General features: G+C 46.0%; 1 protein-coding gene across 4 annotated transcripts in view; it reads right to left on the reverse strand.

Moving 5' to 3' along the window:
* Positions 1-13,515, reverse strand: part of TEX11 (testis expressed 11) — an 853,291-nt gene that overhangs the window by 545,205 nt on the left and 294,571 nt on the right. For all 4 annotated transcript variants that reach the window (XM_078640006.1, XM_078640005.1, XM_078640008.1 and 1 more), the window contains one exon: positions 5,370-5,489. In XM_078640006.1, coding sequence (XP_078496132.1) covers positions 5,370-5,489 — 120 coding nt within the window. The remainder of the gene's footprint in view (positions 1-5,369; positions 5,490-13,515) is intronic.

Genomic DNA, 13,515 nt, shown 5'->3' on the forward strand with positions numbered 1-13,515 from the left:
CATAGCTATAACACCTGATGCAACATTAGTCTGGGACACGTGTCTACTTGCCAACGTGTCACGGTCAAATAAAAGCAAATACAGACATGAAGCAAAAATAGTGTAACATGAATTGACATCCTTTCATCTTATATGCCATAAGGAAAAATATGGGATGAACACCTTGATGCACACAGTCTATGTCAAACATCTGTAAACGTATGTCAGAAATTCCAATCTCTGATAATAAGATTTAGTATAGAAGGACTGCCACTTGACCATTTGCCAGGAGAGGTCCTTCGCCCAGATTTTCACACGAGATTCTGCCAGAGACGGTCTAACCTACTGCCAGTGCCCTTGAAAGATGTTACATCTCTCCTAAAGCAGATAAAGCTGAGTCCCGGTGGAAGGCCACTACTGCAGCATGTGTTTGCCCTTTGTGGGGAACACTGTTTCACATATCTGCTGATAAAGACAACTTTTGCTGTAAGTAAGGTATGCAGTGCACCTCTTCTCCCTAAGAAACTCTGAGCTGCAAGTTGCTTTACTTTCCAATGCTCTTAGTGCAGCACATAGAAGTAGGTATTAGGGTTTGGGTGCATTTTTTTGTCAATATTGTTTTTATTGAGATTTTCAAAGTATATCACAACATAGCGCATTACAACCCAATTCCTGTATCTCAACATATTAAATCTATAGGATAGATCAGTTGCCTCTGTTTTATGAAGAAGTGTAAATCGCAAGGAGGCTTATCAAAGGAAATACACCCGGTTGTAACTTCAGCATAAGATTGGTAAATCATAAAAGTCCCCCCCAACTTCCACCCCTCCCTCCCCACCCACCCCAGTAGGTCCCAAATACATTGCCCCGCCACTGCCCTATCTACGTGTAGCCAGTGCTTGTCCAACTCTCGGGCCGACCATTCCGTGATTACCCTAAATTGAGCTGCTTTGTAGTATAGGGACATCTCTGGTAGGGCCAGACCCCCTTTGTTTATTTTTAAAGACAAAAATGGTTCTGTCGGGTGAGTAAATTGCTTTTGCGTGAAGGCTAGGTTAGCTCATAACAAAGTATAATCAATAAAATGAAAAGACCTCTCTGACAACAAATATAGTTCAAAGCTTTTATATGAAAAAGCAAAGTCACATTAAAACACCGGAATTACTTCATTCCATTTCAGTTTCAAATATAAGTGAAAGGTGACTATTAGTGAGCAAAGTGAATAGTGCAACAAATTTAGTGACACATATTTACAATTATATACAAAATTTATACAAGGAAAAATGGACGGGGGGAAAGACTTTTAGCGGTCAGAGTTCTAAGTTAGTACTCCAAGGAAGCAGATGATGACTATGCCCGTTCCCGGAGGGTTCTTGACCAATATTGTGCGTCGACGTTTCGATCCTGATGTGCCCCGATTGGTGGTCACGCGGATCTTTATCAAGACAGGGGGGGAGAGGGGTCTGGAAAGAGAGGTAAGTTTGTGTCAGAGAGGAGGAACAATTGTTTGTACTGGAGCAGTCTGGTAAGTGCATTATACTCACATGAGGGAAGGGGGGGGGGGTTTGTAGATTTTCGAATACACAGGAGGCAAAAGTCACACACTGTGGGAAGGCCAATAGGTCAATCTGGGGAAAGAATGGAATCAGTCCATTTGCAATAACTGCCAAGTCAGGCGCTAGGTAGAAACATGTAAAAAATATATATACATGCAGGGGGTGCTCACACCAGGGTTCCAGCAGCGCCCTGACCTTTAAAAAGTTGTGTTATCAATACCCGGGGCGGCACTAGAATTACCATTAAACAGAACCCAGGGCACGCTATACGTGTAGCAACGGATGCAGCAACCCGGCAAAGTCAGGCGCTATGTAGAAACATGCAAAAAATATATATATATATACATGCAGGGGGTGCTCACACCAGGATTCCAGCAGAGCCCTGACCCTTAAAAGGTTGTGTTATAAATACCAGGGGCGGCACTAGAATTACCATTAAATAGAACCAACACTCAAGGCACGCTATAAGTGTAGCAACGGATACAGCGACCCGGCATGCGGGGTGAAACGTTTGACAGTGCTCAGGGTGTAAGTCACAGGTACTGGTGCGCAGTGGCACTTGGGCAGGATTAGTGAGCACTTGGGCAGGATTAGTGAGTACACCAGCGCCAGAGTACGAGTGCACCTCAAACTTGTGCCGTTTTGGTGGTTATGGTGGCTTACCTCACGTGGAGGAACGCTTTCCACAGGAGCAGGATACCGGCTTGAATCACTCGCGGTCGCTCAATCTAGCGAGATACTAAGCGCGAGGACGTTCAGCACGTCAGTTGCCTAGCAACGCCGTGACGTCGGCATGGCGCGTCATGGGGCCGGCGATGTGCTAAGCCCTGATTGGATATGGGTGGCGGGCCCCCTGGGTGACTGGGCAACGCGAGTGCTTTAAACTATCGCGTTATGCAGTATGTCAAGGGGCAGATTACGATCAGGAAATGATCGTATTGTAGGGTGAGGCAGAGTGTAATAAAGCAAACATTTAAAACATCGCGTTACGCAATGTGTCAAGGGACAGTTGATAATTCCATGATACAGTGTGTAAATAAGCCAACATTCAGTACTAATTCAATACTTCACTGTGTGATTGAGACCACATTATAAACACAATGCAAGTGATCAGAAAGTGATCATAAGGTCTGGGCACTGTCAAACGTTTCACCCCGCATGCCGGGTCGCTGTATCCGTTGCTACACTTATAGCGTGCCTTGAGTGTTGGTTCTATTTAATGGTAATTCTAGTGCCGCCCCTGGTATTTATAACACAACCTTTTAAGGGTCAGGGCTCTGCTGGAATCCTGGTGTGAGCACCCCCTGCATGTATATATATATATATTTTTTGCATGTTTCTACATAGCGCCTGACTTTGCCGGGTTGCTGCATCCGTTGCTACACGTATAGCGTGCCCTGGGTTCTGTTTAATGGTAATTCTAGTGCCGCCCCGGGTATTGATAACACAACTTTTTAAAGGTCAGGGCGCTGCTGGAACCCTGGTGTGAGCACCCCCTGCATGTATATATATTTTTTACATGTTTCTACCTAGCGCCTGACTTGGCAGTTATTGCAAATGGACTGATTCCATTCTTTCCCCAGATTGACCTATTGGCCTTCCCACAGTGTGTGACTTTTGCCTCCTGTGTATTCGAAAATCTACAAAACCCCCCCCCTTCCCTCATGTGAGTATAATGCACTTACCAGACTGCTCCAGTACAAACAATTGTTCCTCCTCTCTGACACAAACTTACCTCTCTTTCCAGACCCCTCTCCCCCCCTGTCTTGATAAAGATCCGCGTGACCACCAATCGGGGCACATCAGGATCGAAACGTCGACGCACAATATTGGTCAAGAACCCTCCGGGAACGGGCATAGTCATCATCTGCTTCCTTGGAGTACTAACTTAGAACTCTGACCGCTAAAAGTCTTTCCCCCCGTCCATTTTTCCTTGTATAAATTTTGTATATAATTGTAAATATGTGTCACTAAATTTGTTGCACTATTCACTTTGCTCACTAATAGTCACCTTTCACTTATATTTGAAACTGAAATGGAATGAAGTAATTCCGGTGTTTTAATGTGACTTTGCTTTTTCATATAAAAGCTTTGAACTATATTTGTTGTCAGAGAGGTCTTTTCATTTTATTGATTATACTTTGTTATGAGCTAACCTAGCCTTCACGCAAAAGCAATTTACTCACCCGACAGAACCATTTTTGTCTTTAAACATACATACCCAGGTTCTGAGGGACACAGGGTTACCCCTTCTTGGTAAAAACCCCCTTTGTTTATTGGCAGGCAGAGCTGTCTATAGGACAGCCTCGCCCTAAGTCCTTGCCATATGAATCAGGTGTGCATAGATTTAAGGGTGGTGAAGAAGTCCCGCTCCATCTCTATTGGCAGGCCCTGGAAAAGATATAAAAGTCTGGGCAATGCCATCATCTTAATCGCCTGGATGTGGCCTATCCAGGATCAGTTCAAGGGAGACCCCCTGCGGAGATCTGTTTTTAATTGGTGAAGAAATCGAGGATAGTTCGTTTTGTAGAGTTCCTTGACATTAGATGGTAATTTTATTCCTAGGTATGACATTTTCTTTTTTGTCCATTGAAAGGGGGTGGAAGTGACCAAGGCTTCCATTGCTCTCTGCGTCAACGTGAGATTCAGCCGGTATGATTTCGTTAGGCCACCCTGTGTGCTTTGAGTGGCCTCATAAATTATGAGTAAGGCGACGCTGCGCAAATCGGTGCGTTGCCTTACTCTGAACCTGGAAGGCGTTCCATGGGCATTGCAGTGGGGTTTCCCACCCAACACCCATGGAATTTGATGCCGCCCTAGATTTACAAAGTAATGTAAAACCTGGTTAAGTGTCAAATCCGCAAGCCTTTCGAGGTGGGGCGTAACGAGGAGCAATATGTTAATTTCTCCTTGTTGGGTCCTCTTTCCTTGTGTGCTGCAGAATAGTACACATGGAAAGAGGAAAACACCTTGTGCGATTATTTTTGTGCAGGAAGGTGCCCTTTCCTGCATACAAATATCCTGCTTGCAACGGAGGCACCCTTAGTTGCACCATGGTGCAAGGGTGCCTACATTGACACTAGGAAGTCGTGCCAGCGCAGGCAGAGAGAACACGAAAGCATCTTACTGCTTAAATAAAGTGCTTTCCTGCCCTTTCACTGGGGCATAGGGCAGTGCAGCAAGCTGCCTTGAGGTGCTGCTCTATGCCAAAATACCATAAATGAGGCCCCTAGTAATTAGTGGGTGTATTAAATACCTTGCTCTTTGTTACATTTCGGAAGGTCAAAACAATACAGTACTTACCGTAACATTCAAATGTTGGTGCCTTAAGCCCCAAAATCTGCTTGTTATTCCCCAAATATCTCAGAATCGCTGCTGTTTACTAGACTCAACAAATTAAGAACCCCACAGCATCAGATCTTAACACGTGCAATAAACAGAACCTAAACTCAGAGCAGGGCCATGGCGTATTCTGTGATGTGGAGGGGACATGCACTCTGATAAGTGATCTACCCCCAAAGGCTTGGAAAGGCCCCCACAGGTGCCGCGTCCAACCCTTGGAACTCACTCTCCACACAACGGAGGGTTTGAAGACTCTGATGACCTGCTTGTAGTTGAGTTGATTCTTCTGAAGTACTAGTCATCTCAAATGATCATTTCCCCATTCTCGTTCCTACTAATCACTTCTCAGCTCACCCTTCCAGCTGTTAGTGAACGTGTTACCTTCAAACCTTGCTATGCTGCTCATTACAGCAGGGCCATAGAAACAGTTACATAAAAATATATATGTTTTCTTTAAACCTACAGGATCCATTCCTAGCCTGGGATACCCACCGCCTCCGCCTGGTAACTGAGCACTTTGAAGAGTTCCTTCTCCACGTCAGCCTTGTGCGCGTTCACGTCACGTTCTCCGTTGTTTCTCCTCGTTAGTTTGTCGTACAAACGTTCCAAGCTCTACAAAACACAAGTGATGCAAAGCACAGTCAGGCACAAGAACCACCACACACAACATAATATTATTAGCAGTTAAAGGGGCTTGTAATACTGCGGGTACCTCTGTAACTCCTCAGTATCTGGCGGCATCTTTAGATCTGGAGAGACTTTAGGTTCAACTCGTTCTTGGGGACAGACAGCTCTCGGTCTGTTCGAGCCCTCAGATGCCCGAGATCCTCATCAGGTGCTTTACATTTCTTTATGCAGAGTGAGTGCTAGAGGGTGAGTCTAAACAGCGTATAATATTGTAGAAAGGTGGGATGTCTCATCTACGGTAACCGAGTTCAGACTCCTTGCAAACACTACCTATTCTGAACCTTGCTGATCCTGGAGCAAAAGCTAAGAAATAAAACAGGCACATACTGGAGCCCTAGTACAAACACATGCCCTGAGCAACCACATCAAGCAGATATTTGAAAAATACCTTCATTTGTATTACTCTAGCTAATGCTAAGCCAGTGCCAGGCAGCTAGTATTAGTAAAAGAGACGAGTCCTATTAATGACAGCTGTGCTATATGGATCCGAGACCAAGCGAGTGAAAGTGTTGAAGGGTCTGTGGAGTCCCACGAGAGCCCATCCGATACAGTCAGGGATACGGTCTACTGCGGCAGAACCGGGCAACACCAGAGGCTAAAGTAGATACTACTAAATGCTCTCCTTTGTGGTGGTGTGGTCGAGCAGCTAGGCTTATTAGAGGGCTGTGTTAAGCATTTGTTTTACGAACTTATGCAAGGAATGATTACACACACAACGACTAAATCCAAGACCAATTGTTTGTAAAAATATTCTTTTTGTATGTGTCTTACTTTTTTTTTTTTTTTTTTTTTTTTTTAATCTCTTTATTAGCATCAGATTGGTCCGTGCAAGCATACAATCACATAGGAAACCGGTTATTATTTATTTTATTTATTTATTCAAAGTTTTATATAGCGCGAACAGGATCCTTACAGATATCAGAGCGCTTCACAAAGACAGGGTAGGGGCAGTAGGAGTCAACAGAGATAATGGGAACAGTATAATAGTCAATAACATGGTAATAACATGGATAATAAAAACATACATAAAACCAATCCATATACAATCAGGTAAGGAAGTAACATAGGACAGCACAAGTCATTGATCCCACTACAGAGGTGTTCAGGTGGATCAGTAAGCCAGCGTGTATCATATCTTGGACGGTAGTAAGAGAGTAGCGTAGCAGTGCCCCCAACAAGTAGAGTATAGTGCCAAGGGATAGGGTGAGCAGTGATACAAGGCAATGCAGAGTCTCTGAACCAACATCTATAACGATCAGGAGATCTTGGCCAGAAGGATTTTTTTCACCTCTTTCTTGAAGAGTGCAGTGGAGGAGATAAGCCTGGTTTCAGGAGGGAGCGCATTCCAGATCCTGGGTGCCATTCCTGAGAAGGAGCGCTTGTAAGTTTTCACTTTCCGGAATCTACGAGGTTTCAGGAGTAGATTTTTTGTACTCCTATTGGATCTCGAACCTCCTGATATAGACAGCTTTTGAGCGAGGTAGTTGGGTGCCTTGTGGTGCACGGCCGCGTGTGTCATAACTGCAATTTGTAGCTGTATTCTGGCTTCAAAAAGCAGCCATTTTAGAGACTTTAAGTCTGGGGATATGTGCGAATGCTTTCTAGAGCCAGTAATGAGTCTCGCGGCAGCGTTCAGGGAGGCTCTTAAGGGTGCTGTTGTGGATAGCGGGAGACCGCTGAGGGCCGCAATTCCGTAGTCTATTCGAGGGATGACTAAAGCTTGTACAGCAGTTTGGAAGTCTTTGGCCGGGAGGAAGGGTTTGATTTTCCTCAGCGTGTTAATTTGGAAATTAGCTGCTTTTGTGGCTTTGCTGACGTGCTGCTGCATGTTGAGCTTGGCGTCGAGTGTGATGCCTAGGGATTTCGCCGAGTCCACGATGGTAGGTTGGACATTGAGTGCTGTTAGGTTGTTGAGCCAGGTTTGGGTGGTGGAGATTTTCGCCGGGGGTGTGATGAGTAGGAACTCAGTTTTCAGAGCATTTAGTTTGAGGTGATTATCGGCCAGCCATGATTGGGTGTTAATAAGCGTGGAATTCAGATGTTTGATATCTTCCGGGGATTGTAACTTTAGATAGAGTTGTGTGTCATCGGCGTACATATGGAATTGAACATTGGATGCTTGAAGCAAGGTGGCGAGCGGTTCCATAACGAGGTTGAACAGTGTAGGGGAGAGGGTGGATCCTTGTGGGACACCTAGATCTGCAGGCACAGGTGTAGATAGCACATTGTCGATCTTGAACCTCTGAGACCGATTGTGAAGGAAGGACGAAAACCACTTGAGAACAGTTCCCGATAGCCCCATTCTAGTGCTTAGCAGCTCCAGCAAGTTCTCATGTTTGACCGTGTCAAATGCTGACGAGAGGTCAAGAAGGATGAGGAGGCAGGACTCATTACGATCCAGAATTTGGAGGGCGTCATCAATTATGTGTGTCATAGCTGTTTCCGTGCTATGTTTCGCTCTGAAGCCTGATTGATGAGGGTTGAGGAGGTCAAATTGATCAATGTGTTTTGTTAGTTGGAGTTGGACACATTTCTCCAGCAGTTTGGCCAGGGTGGGGATATTGGTGATGGGCCGATAGTTATTTAGGTCAGACGGATCAGCTGTAGGTTTCTTGAGTATAGGCGTGACTTGCCCCACCTTAAGGGAGTCTGGAATGTGGCCTTGTTGCAAAGAGCTGTTGATGATCTTGGTCCAGAGAGGGAGGAGCAAGGGGATAAAGTCTTTTACAGCATTAGCAGGTAGAGGGTCTGTGAGGTGATTAGAGGGCTTCAAGGTGCAGAGCAGTTTGTGTATTTCTTCTTCCGAATAGGTATCGAAGTACTGCCAGGATGCTTTGTTTTTAGGTTGAGTGTCTGCCATTCTGGTGTGGTTGGGGTATCGGCTTACATCCATGATGAGGTCATTTCTTATGTTGTCAGTCTTTAGTTTAAAGACAGCAGAGAAGGCTTCACAGTGTGGGGTGTCGTTTGTTGTGCTGTTTGATTGTGTGGGTTGTGCCTTTGTTTGGGTCTTGATTAGCTCGAACAGCTTTCTTGGCCTGTTCTTCGCTTGGTCCAACTGGCGGCTGAAGAAGTCCGACTTTGTGCGCTTTATTCTCCTAAAGTAGGCATTTCTCTTGTTCTTAAGCTTTTTGAGATGCAGTGCTGAAGGGTCCGATCTCCAGGTGCGCTCTGCCATTCGCATATTACGCCTTTCGTCATTGAGTCTGTCATCATACCAGGGGTTAGAGATTTTGGTGGAGACTCTCTTCAGTTGCAGAGGGGCGACTTCATTGACTATTGTATTCATAGAGTCAAGGTAGTGGTCAGTCAGTGATTGAACATCCGAGGCACCTGAAGGGGGAAGGAGGAGGTTGCCGATGTGGGGAGGTAGGGTTACATTGAAAACTTGAGTGGTCATTATACAAAATAAGTAGCTGGAGGACGTGACCAATAATATTACAAGTAGTGCAAAACATTCTAGAATTCTTATTTTCCTTATTCCAGTTCTTAATGAAAATCGCACGTGTGGAAGGTTAATGTAAAGAGATATAACTGCTTTCAAACATAACGAAAATGAATATGCCTTCGTGATAGAGAGCGACAAGCAACACATCAATTATGAGCAAGGTGGTAGCATCACTGGCGTAGGCAGACGAGGATTGATGGATTGACAAATGAAAAGACATTGTATGTGTCTTACTTAGTACCAAAGAAACTTTGTTGCAGTAAAATATGTTTTGCAATATCACAGTTTTTAAGTTTAAAAAGTGGACACTGCATTTTTCAAACAAGTCAATGTTAACCTATGGGAGGAAAACAATCACACAATTTCACAGGGAAGAACACAACCTACAAATCCAGTCTTCAAGAGGTTTAGACCAACACTGGGCAAGGTACTACCAGTGGCAAGGTGCGGAAGTCAAATTCGCTCACTGGGCCTAATGTTAATCAATGGAGACTGGGGCACGGGGAGAGGTGTCGGTTTCAGGCCACAGGCCCCAGGGGTTTAAGCAAGCACAGGAGGGGCCACAAGGCAGCACCAATCATACACCACTAGTGGCACAGGGGCAGCAGGGTGCATAGAAAGCATTGGGCACCCAAGGCAAGCAGATGGAGGAACTTAGGTTCACAGAGAGGCTGCAGGCTCAGACCAAGTAGCTGTGCGAAGGTGACCAGCAACTGGGCAGGTAAGTTGGGATGTTGGGATCGTCTGGACACCGTCGGCTTGGCTCCGCAAAGTCGGATGCTGAGGATGCAGGGGTGCTTTTAGATGTCAGAAAATGTTTACCGGAGCCGGTCGCGGTCAGGAGGACACTTCGTGCTGAGGCTGCAGACGTCTTCGTGGGATCCGGGAGAGGTCAGCCACTGAAGATTTTGAGGTCAGGATTGTTGGGGAGACTTTGCTGGACTGGTGGGCCGTAAGCATCGGGTTCAGAGTGGGCAGGATTAAGGATCAAGAACGCAAAGGAGGCCTTGGTGTAGGTTTCTTTGTGGACAGGGCTCTGACCTCTGGAGTTCTTGGTCTTTAGAGTAGGCAGGCAGTCCTCCTAGGGTTGTGGAGGTCGCTGGGCCTGCAGGATGAGTTGCTCCTTCAAGCAGGATTCTTCAGGGGCTGCAGACAGGGCGGTGGGGCTGGGGCCAAGTCAGTTGTCATGTGGAGTCTTCCCTGCTGCATGTCCTTCTTTTACTTTAGGTCACCAGGACTATATGGATCAAGTTTCCGGGGTGCCCCTAAGTCCTCAATTTAGGGTTGTAAAAGATACTGGCTGGTAGTAGCCAATGGGCTACTTACCTTTTAGGGTGCCTACACTCTTTGTATGTAAACTCCCTTTGTGGAGGGGGCATCCCATAATCCTATTGGTTAAAATCCTTGTATCCAAAATGGAGGATTCTTTTAAGGAGAGGGTCACTTCAGCTCGGCACACTCCTCTTCCTGATTAATTTTCATGCTGACCTTGCTTCCAAAAGTGGGGCTTGGCCAGGGTGGCGGGCATCTCCACCAGCTGGAGCTGGCTAGCATAGCAAAGGGCAAGAAGCCTGAGCGGCTCACCGCTCTGAATGCTGTTCCTGCTGGGGGGTAGGTGGGAAGTACCTCCACCCCAAGCAGGCTTTGTTTCTGACCCATGGGAGCAAAATACTCGCAACTCAGGGAGTCAAAACGTGTCTGAGTGTGGCAGGCTGGTGTAGACAAGTCAGCTGCACACCAGAGAGTTGGTCGTTTTTCAGGGGGCATCGCTAAGATGTCCTCTGAGTGCATTTTACAATAAATCCAACACTGGCATCAGTGTGGGTTTATTATGCTGAGAAGTTTGATATGAAACTTCCTAGCATTCGGTAAAGTCATCATGGAGCTGTGGAGTTCGTAATGGCAAACTCCCAGCCCATGTAATCAATATGGCATCACTGCACTTACAATGTCTAAGAATGGACTTAGACACTGTAGGGGCATTATGCTCATGCAGCTATGCCCTCACCCAGGGCCAGACTGGCCATAGCAGGCATTGGGCATTTCTCCTGTAGGCCGCTAGGGTGGAGGCCGGTTTTGGGCCCCTGGGGGGCCGTTTTTGTTACCGGGGGTCGGCAATATCGCACCCCTGTAACAAAAAAGGCCGAAACCGGCCCTCGCAAACTGCTTGGCTGCACTCCCCCCTCACCCCAAGGGGGGCAGGCTGAGCAGTTTGCCTGGGCTGGTTTCTGTTCCTAGTCCGGCCCTGCCCTCACCTGTGGTATAGTGCACCCTGTCTTAGCGCTGTGAGGCCTGCTAGAGGGGTGACTTACCTATGCCACAGGCAGTGATGTGTACACATGGCTGACTGGGATGTGTGCTATGTCGCCTGTTCAGTTTTAACTGCACCAAAACACACAGTCTGCAATGGCAGTGGGTATGTGTTTGGTGAGGGGTCTCTGAGGGTGGCACAATACATGCAGCAGCCCTTAGTGACCCTCTCTGGCCAAAAGGCCCTTGGTACCAGTGGTACCTTTTACAAGGGACTTATATGTGTGCCAGAGGTATGCCATTTGTGAAAACAAAGATACAGTTTTGGGAAAGAACACAGCCACTGGGAACCTGATTAGCAGGGACCCAGTGCACATTCAGGCAAAGTGAATCAGAATTCAGGCAAATCGTGGGGGGTAACCATGCAAAAAGGGGCACTTCACTACAGGAAGACTCAATAGAGGAAGTATGTAACTTGCTGGTTGGTGTTAAGGTGTGGTTATTAACGGTTATGACGTAAAAAAGAGAGCTTAATGTGATTGTATGCTGAGGAATAAAGACGCACAATCGATAGCTCCATGTGTGGCGTATTACTTTCCATGCTCCCGGGCTGGGGAGGATGCTACACCAACTAGCTACATAATCACTACACTTGGCCCATGAAGCACCATACACACCATCCTATGGTGGCCTTTACGAGGAGAACCCTGAGATGAATCCACAGAAGTCCTTCTTCCCCACAGAGAATACCCAGGCCAGGGAGGGAGAACAACCATCCATGTTCCATGGGACCCTGCAGATTTGCTTAACATCAAGAAAGAGTTCGTAATGTGTTTGAAAACGCTTTAAACTTCCAAGAAGAGTTCTAGATGGAGTTCGGATGTTACCAAGCCAATTGGGCAAATGTGAATCAGATGCTGAGACTGTTGAGTGAAATGAGAGATCAATTGGTGAAAAAGAGCATTTAGTCACAACATGCAAACATGCACATCATCATGATTTTGCTTTGGCTGTTTAAGATGGACTGCTAAATGAGGTGATGCAAAGTGAATCCAAGATTTAAAATTCTAAATATAATAAAAGGGAATTCCGTTCTGATACCTAGACAGATTAAAGGATGTTTTGAATGGTATTTGCGCACTGCTTGAGCTGCAGAATTTGCACAGGGAGCTGGAGCTGTTGCCTTTGTGCAGGATTATTACCAGAGGCATACAGGGCCTATTTCATACTATCTGTATTGAGTGGCAAACTAAAGGCTTAGCTGGGATAGTCACCATCATCAAAAACTGCACGGCGGTACAAGAAAGAAAGGAACAAATGGCTTTACCATTGCGATAATTTCAAAAAACTGTTAGAGGGAGAGGAAAGGGAACAATGAAGCGAATGGGCGTTTGCGGGAGCATGGAGAACATAAGCAGAGGGAGGGAAGGTCCGGGACATTGAAGGAGAATGTGGTCGTTCAAAGTGGTTAAGGCTTTAATTCTGGTCAGCTGGTCATGGGAAACAAAACTGCTCAGATTGCAATGCAACCTGAGGTCCCTTAATTTACTTAAATAAACCCCAGTGATTAGGACAGCCAAGAAGCACCAACTGCCCTGTGAATACCCTGATCCCAATGGAACAAACTGGCCCATATGTGATTAATGGTGAAGCCACTTCATGTCCAAAGATACCATTGCCAGCCGGTCCACTCTCAACACCTCTGAATCCCCTTTGTTTTTTTTTTTTTTTAAAACCTTTATTCGTATTAAAAGGATATACAAAGCTGGGCCTACAACCAAATTGGCCGGCCACAATACGGAAATCGGGCAAAAGATCCAGAGCGAGCATTACAGTACCAATCATTAAGGAGCATGAGCAATACAATCCCGGGAAGGGGGAAACACAGAAGATCTAGGCGACCAGCAAACAGGAGCAGAGAAGGTTAATTTTATAATATGGGGAAAAGGAGTATGACAGGTTCAGTGTCAACATAGAAGAATCCGAATTCCCAAGACAAACCCTCAACAACAGTAAGGGGGTATGGGGCCGCAATACAGGAGAGGCAACACCGATATACACTTTGCATGCCCACCACCCAATAGCACATCGGAACCAGAACGAAGGGATCGGATGGATATCTTACCAAAACTAACCCGTCATACTAACCTTGGGTAAAAAGGGAAGGGGAGAAAAGAGGGGGGGGGAGGAGAGAAGAGGACAAGAAGGGAGAAAAAGGAAGAAAGGGAATTAAAAACAAAAAACGAAAGAGAA

Source organism: Lissotriton helveticus, chromosome 4_2, assembly GCF_964261635.1.
Source record: "Lissotriton helveticus chromosome 4_2, aLisHel1.1, whole genome shotgun sequence".
In the NCBI taxonomy this organism is placed as follows: Eukaryota; Metazoa; Chordata; class Amphibia; order Caudata; family Salamandridae; genus Lissotriton; species Lissotriton helveticus.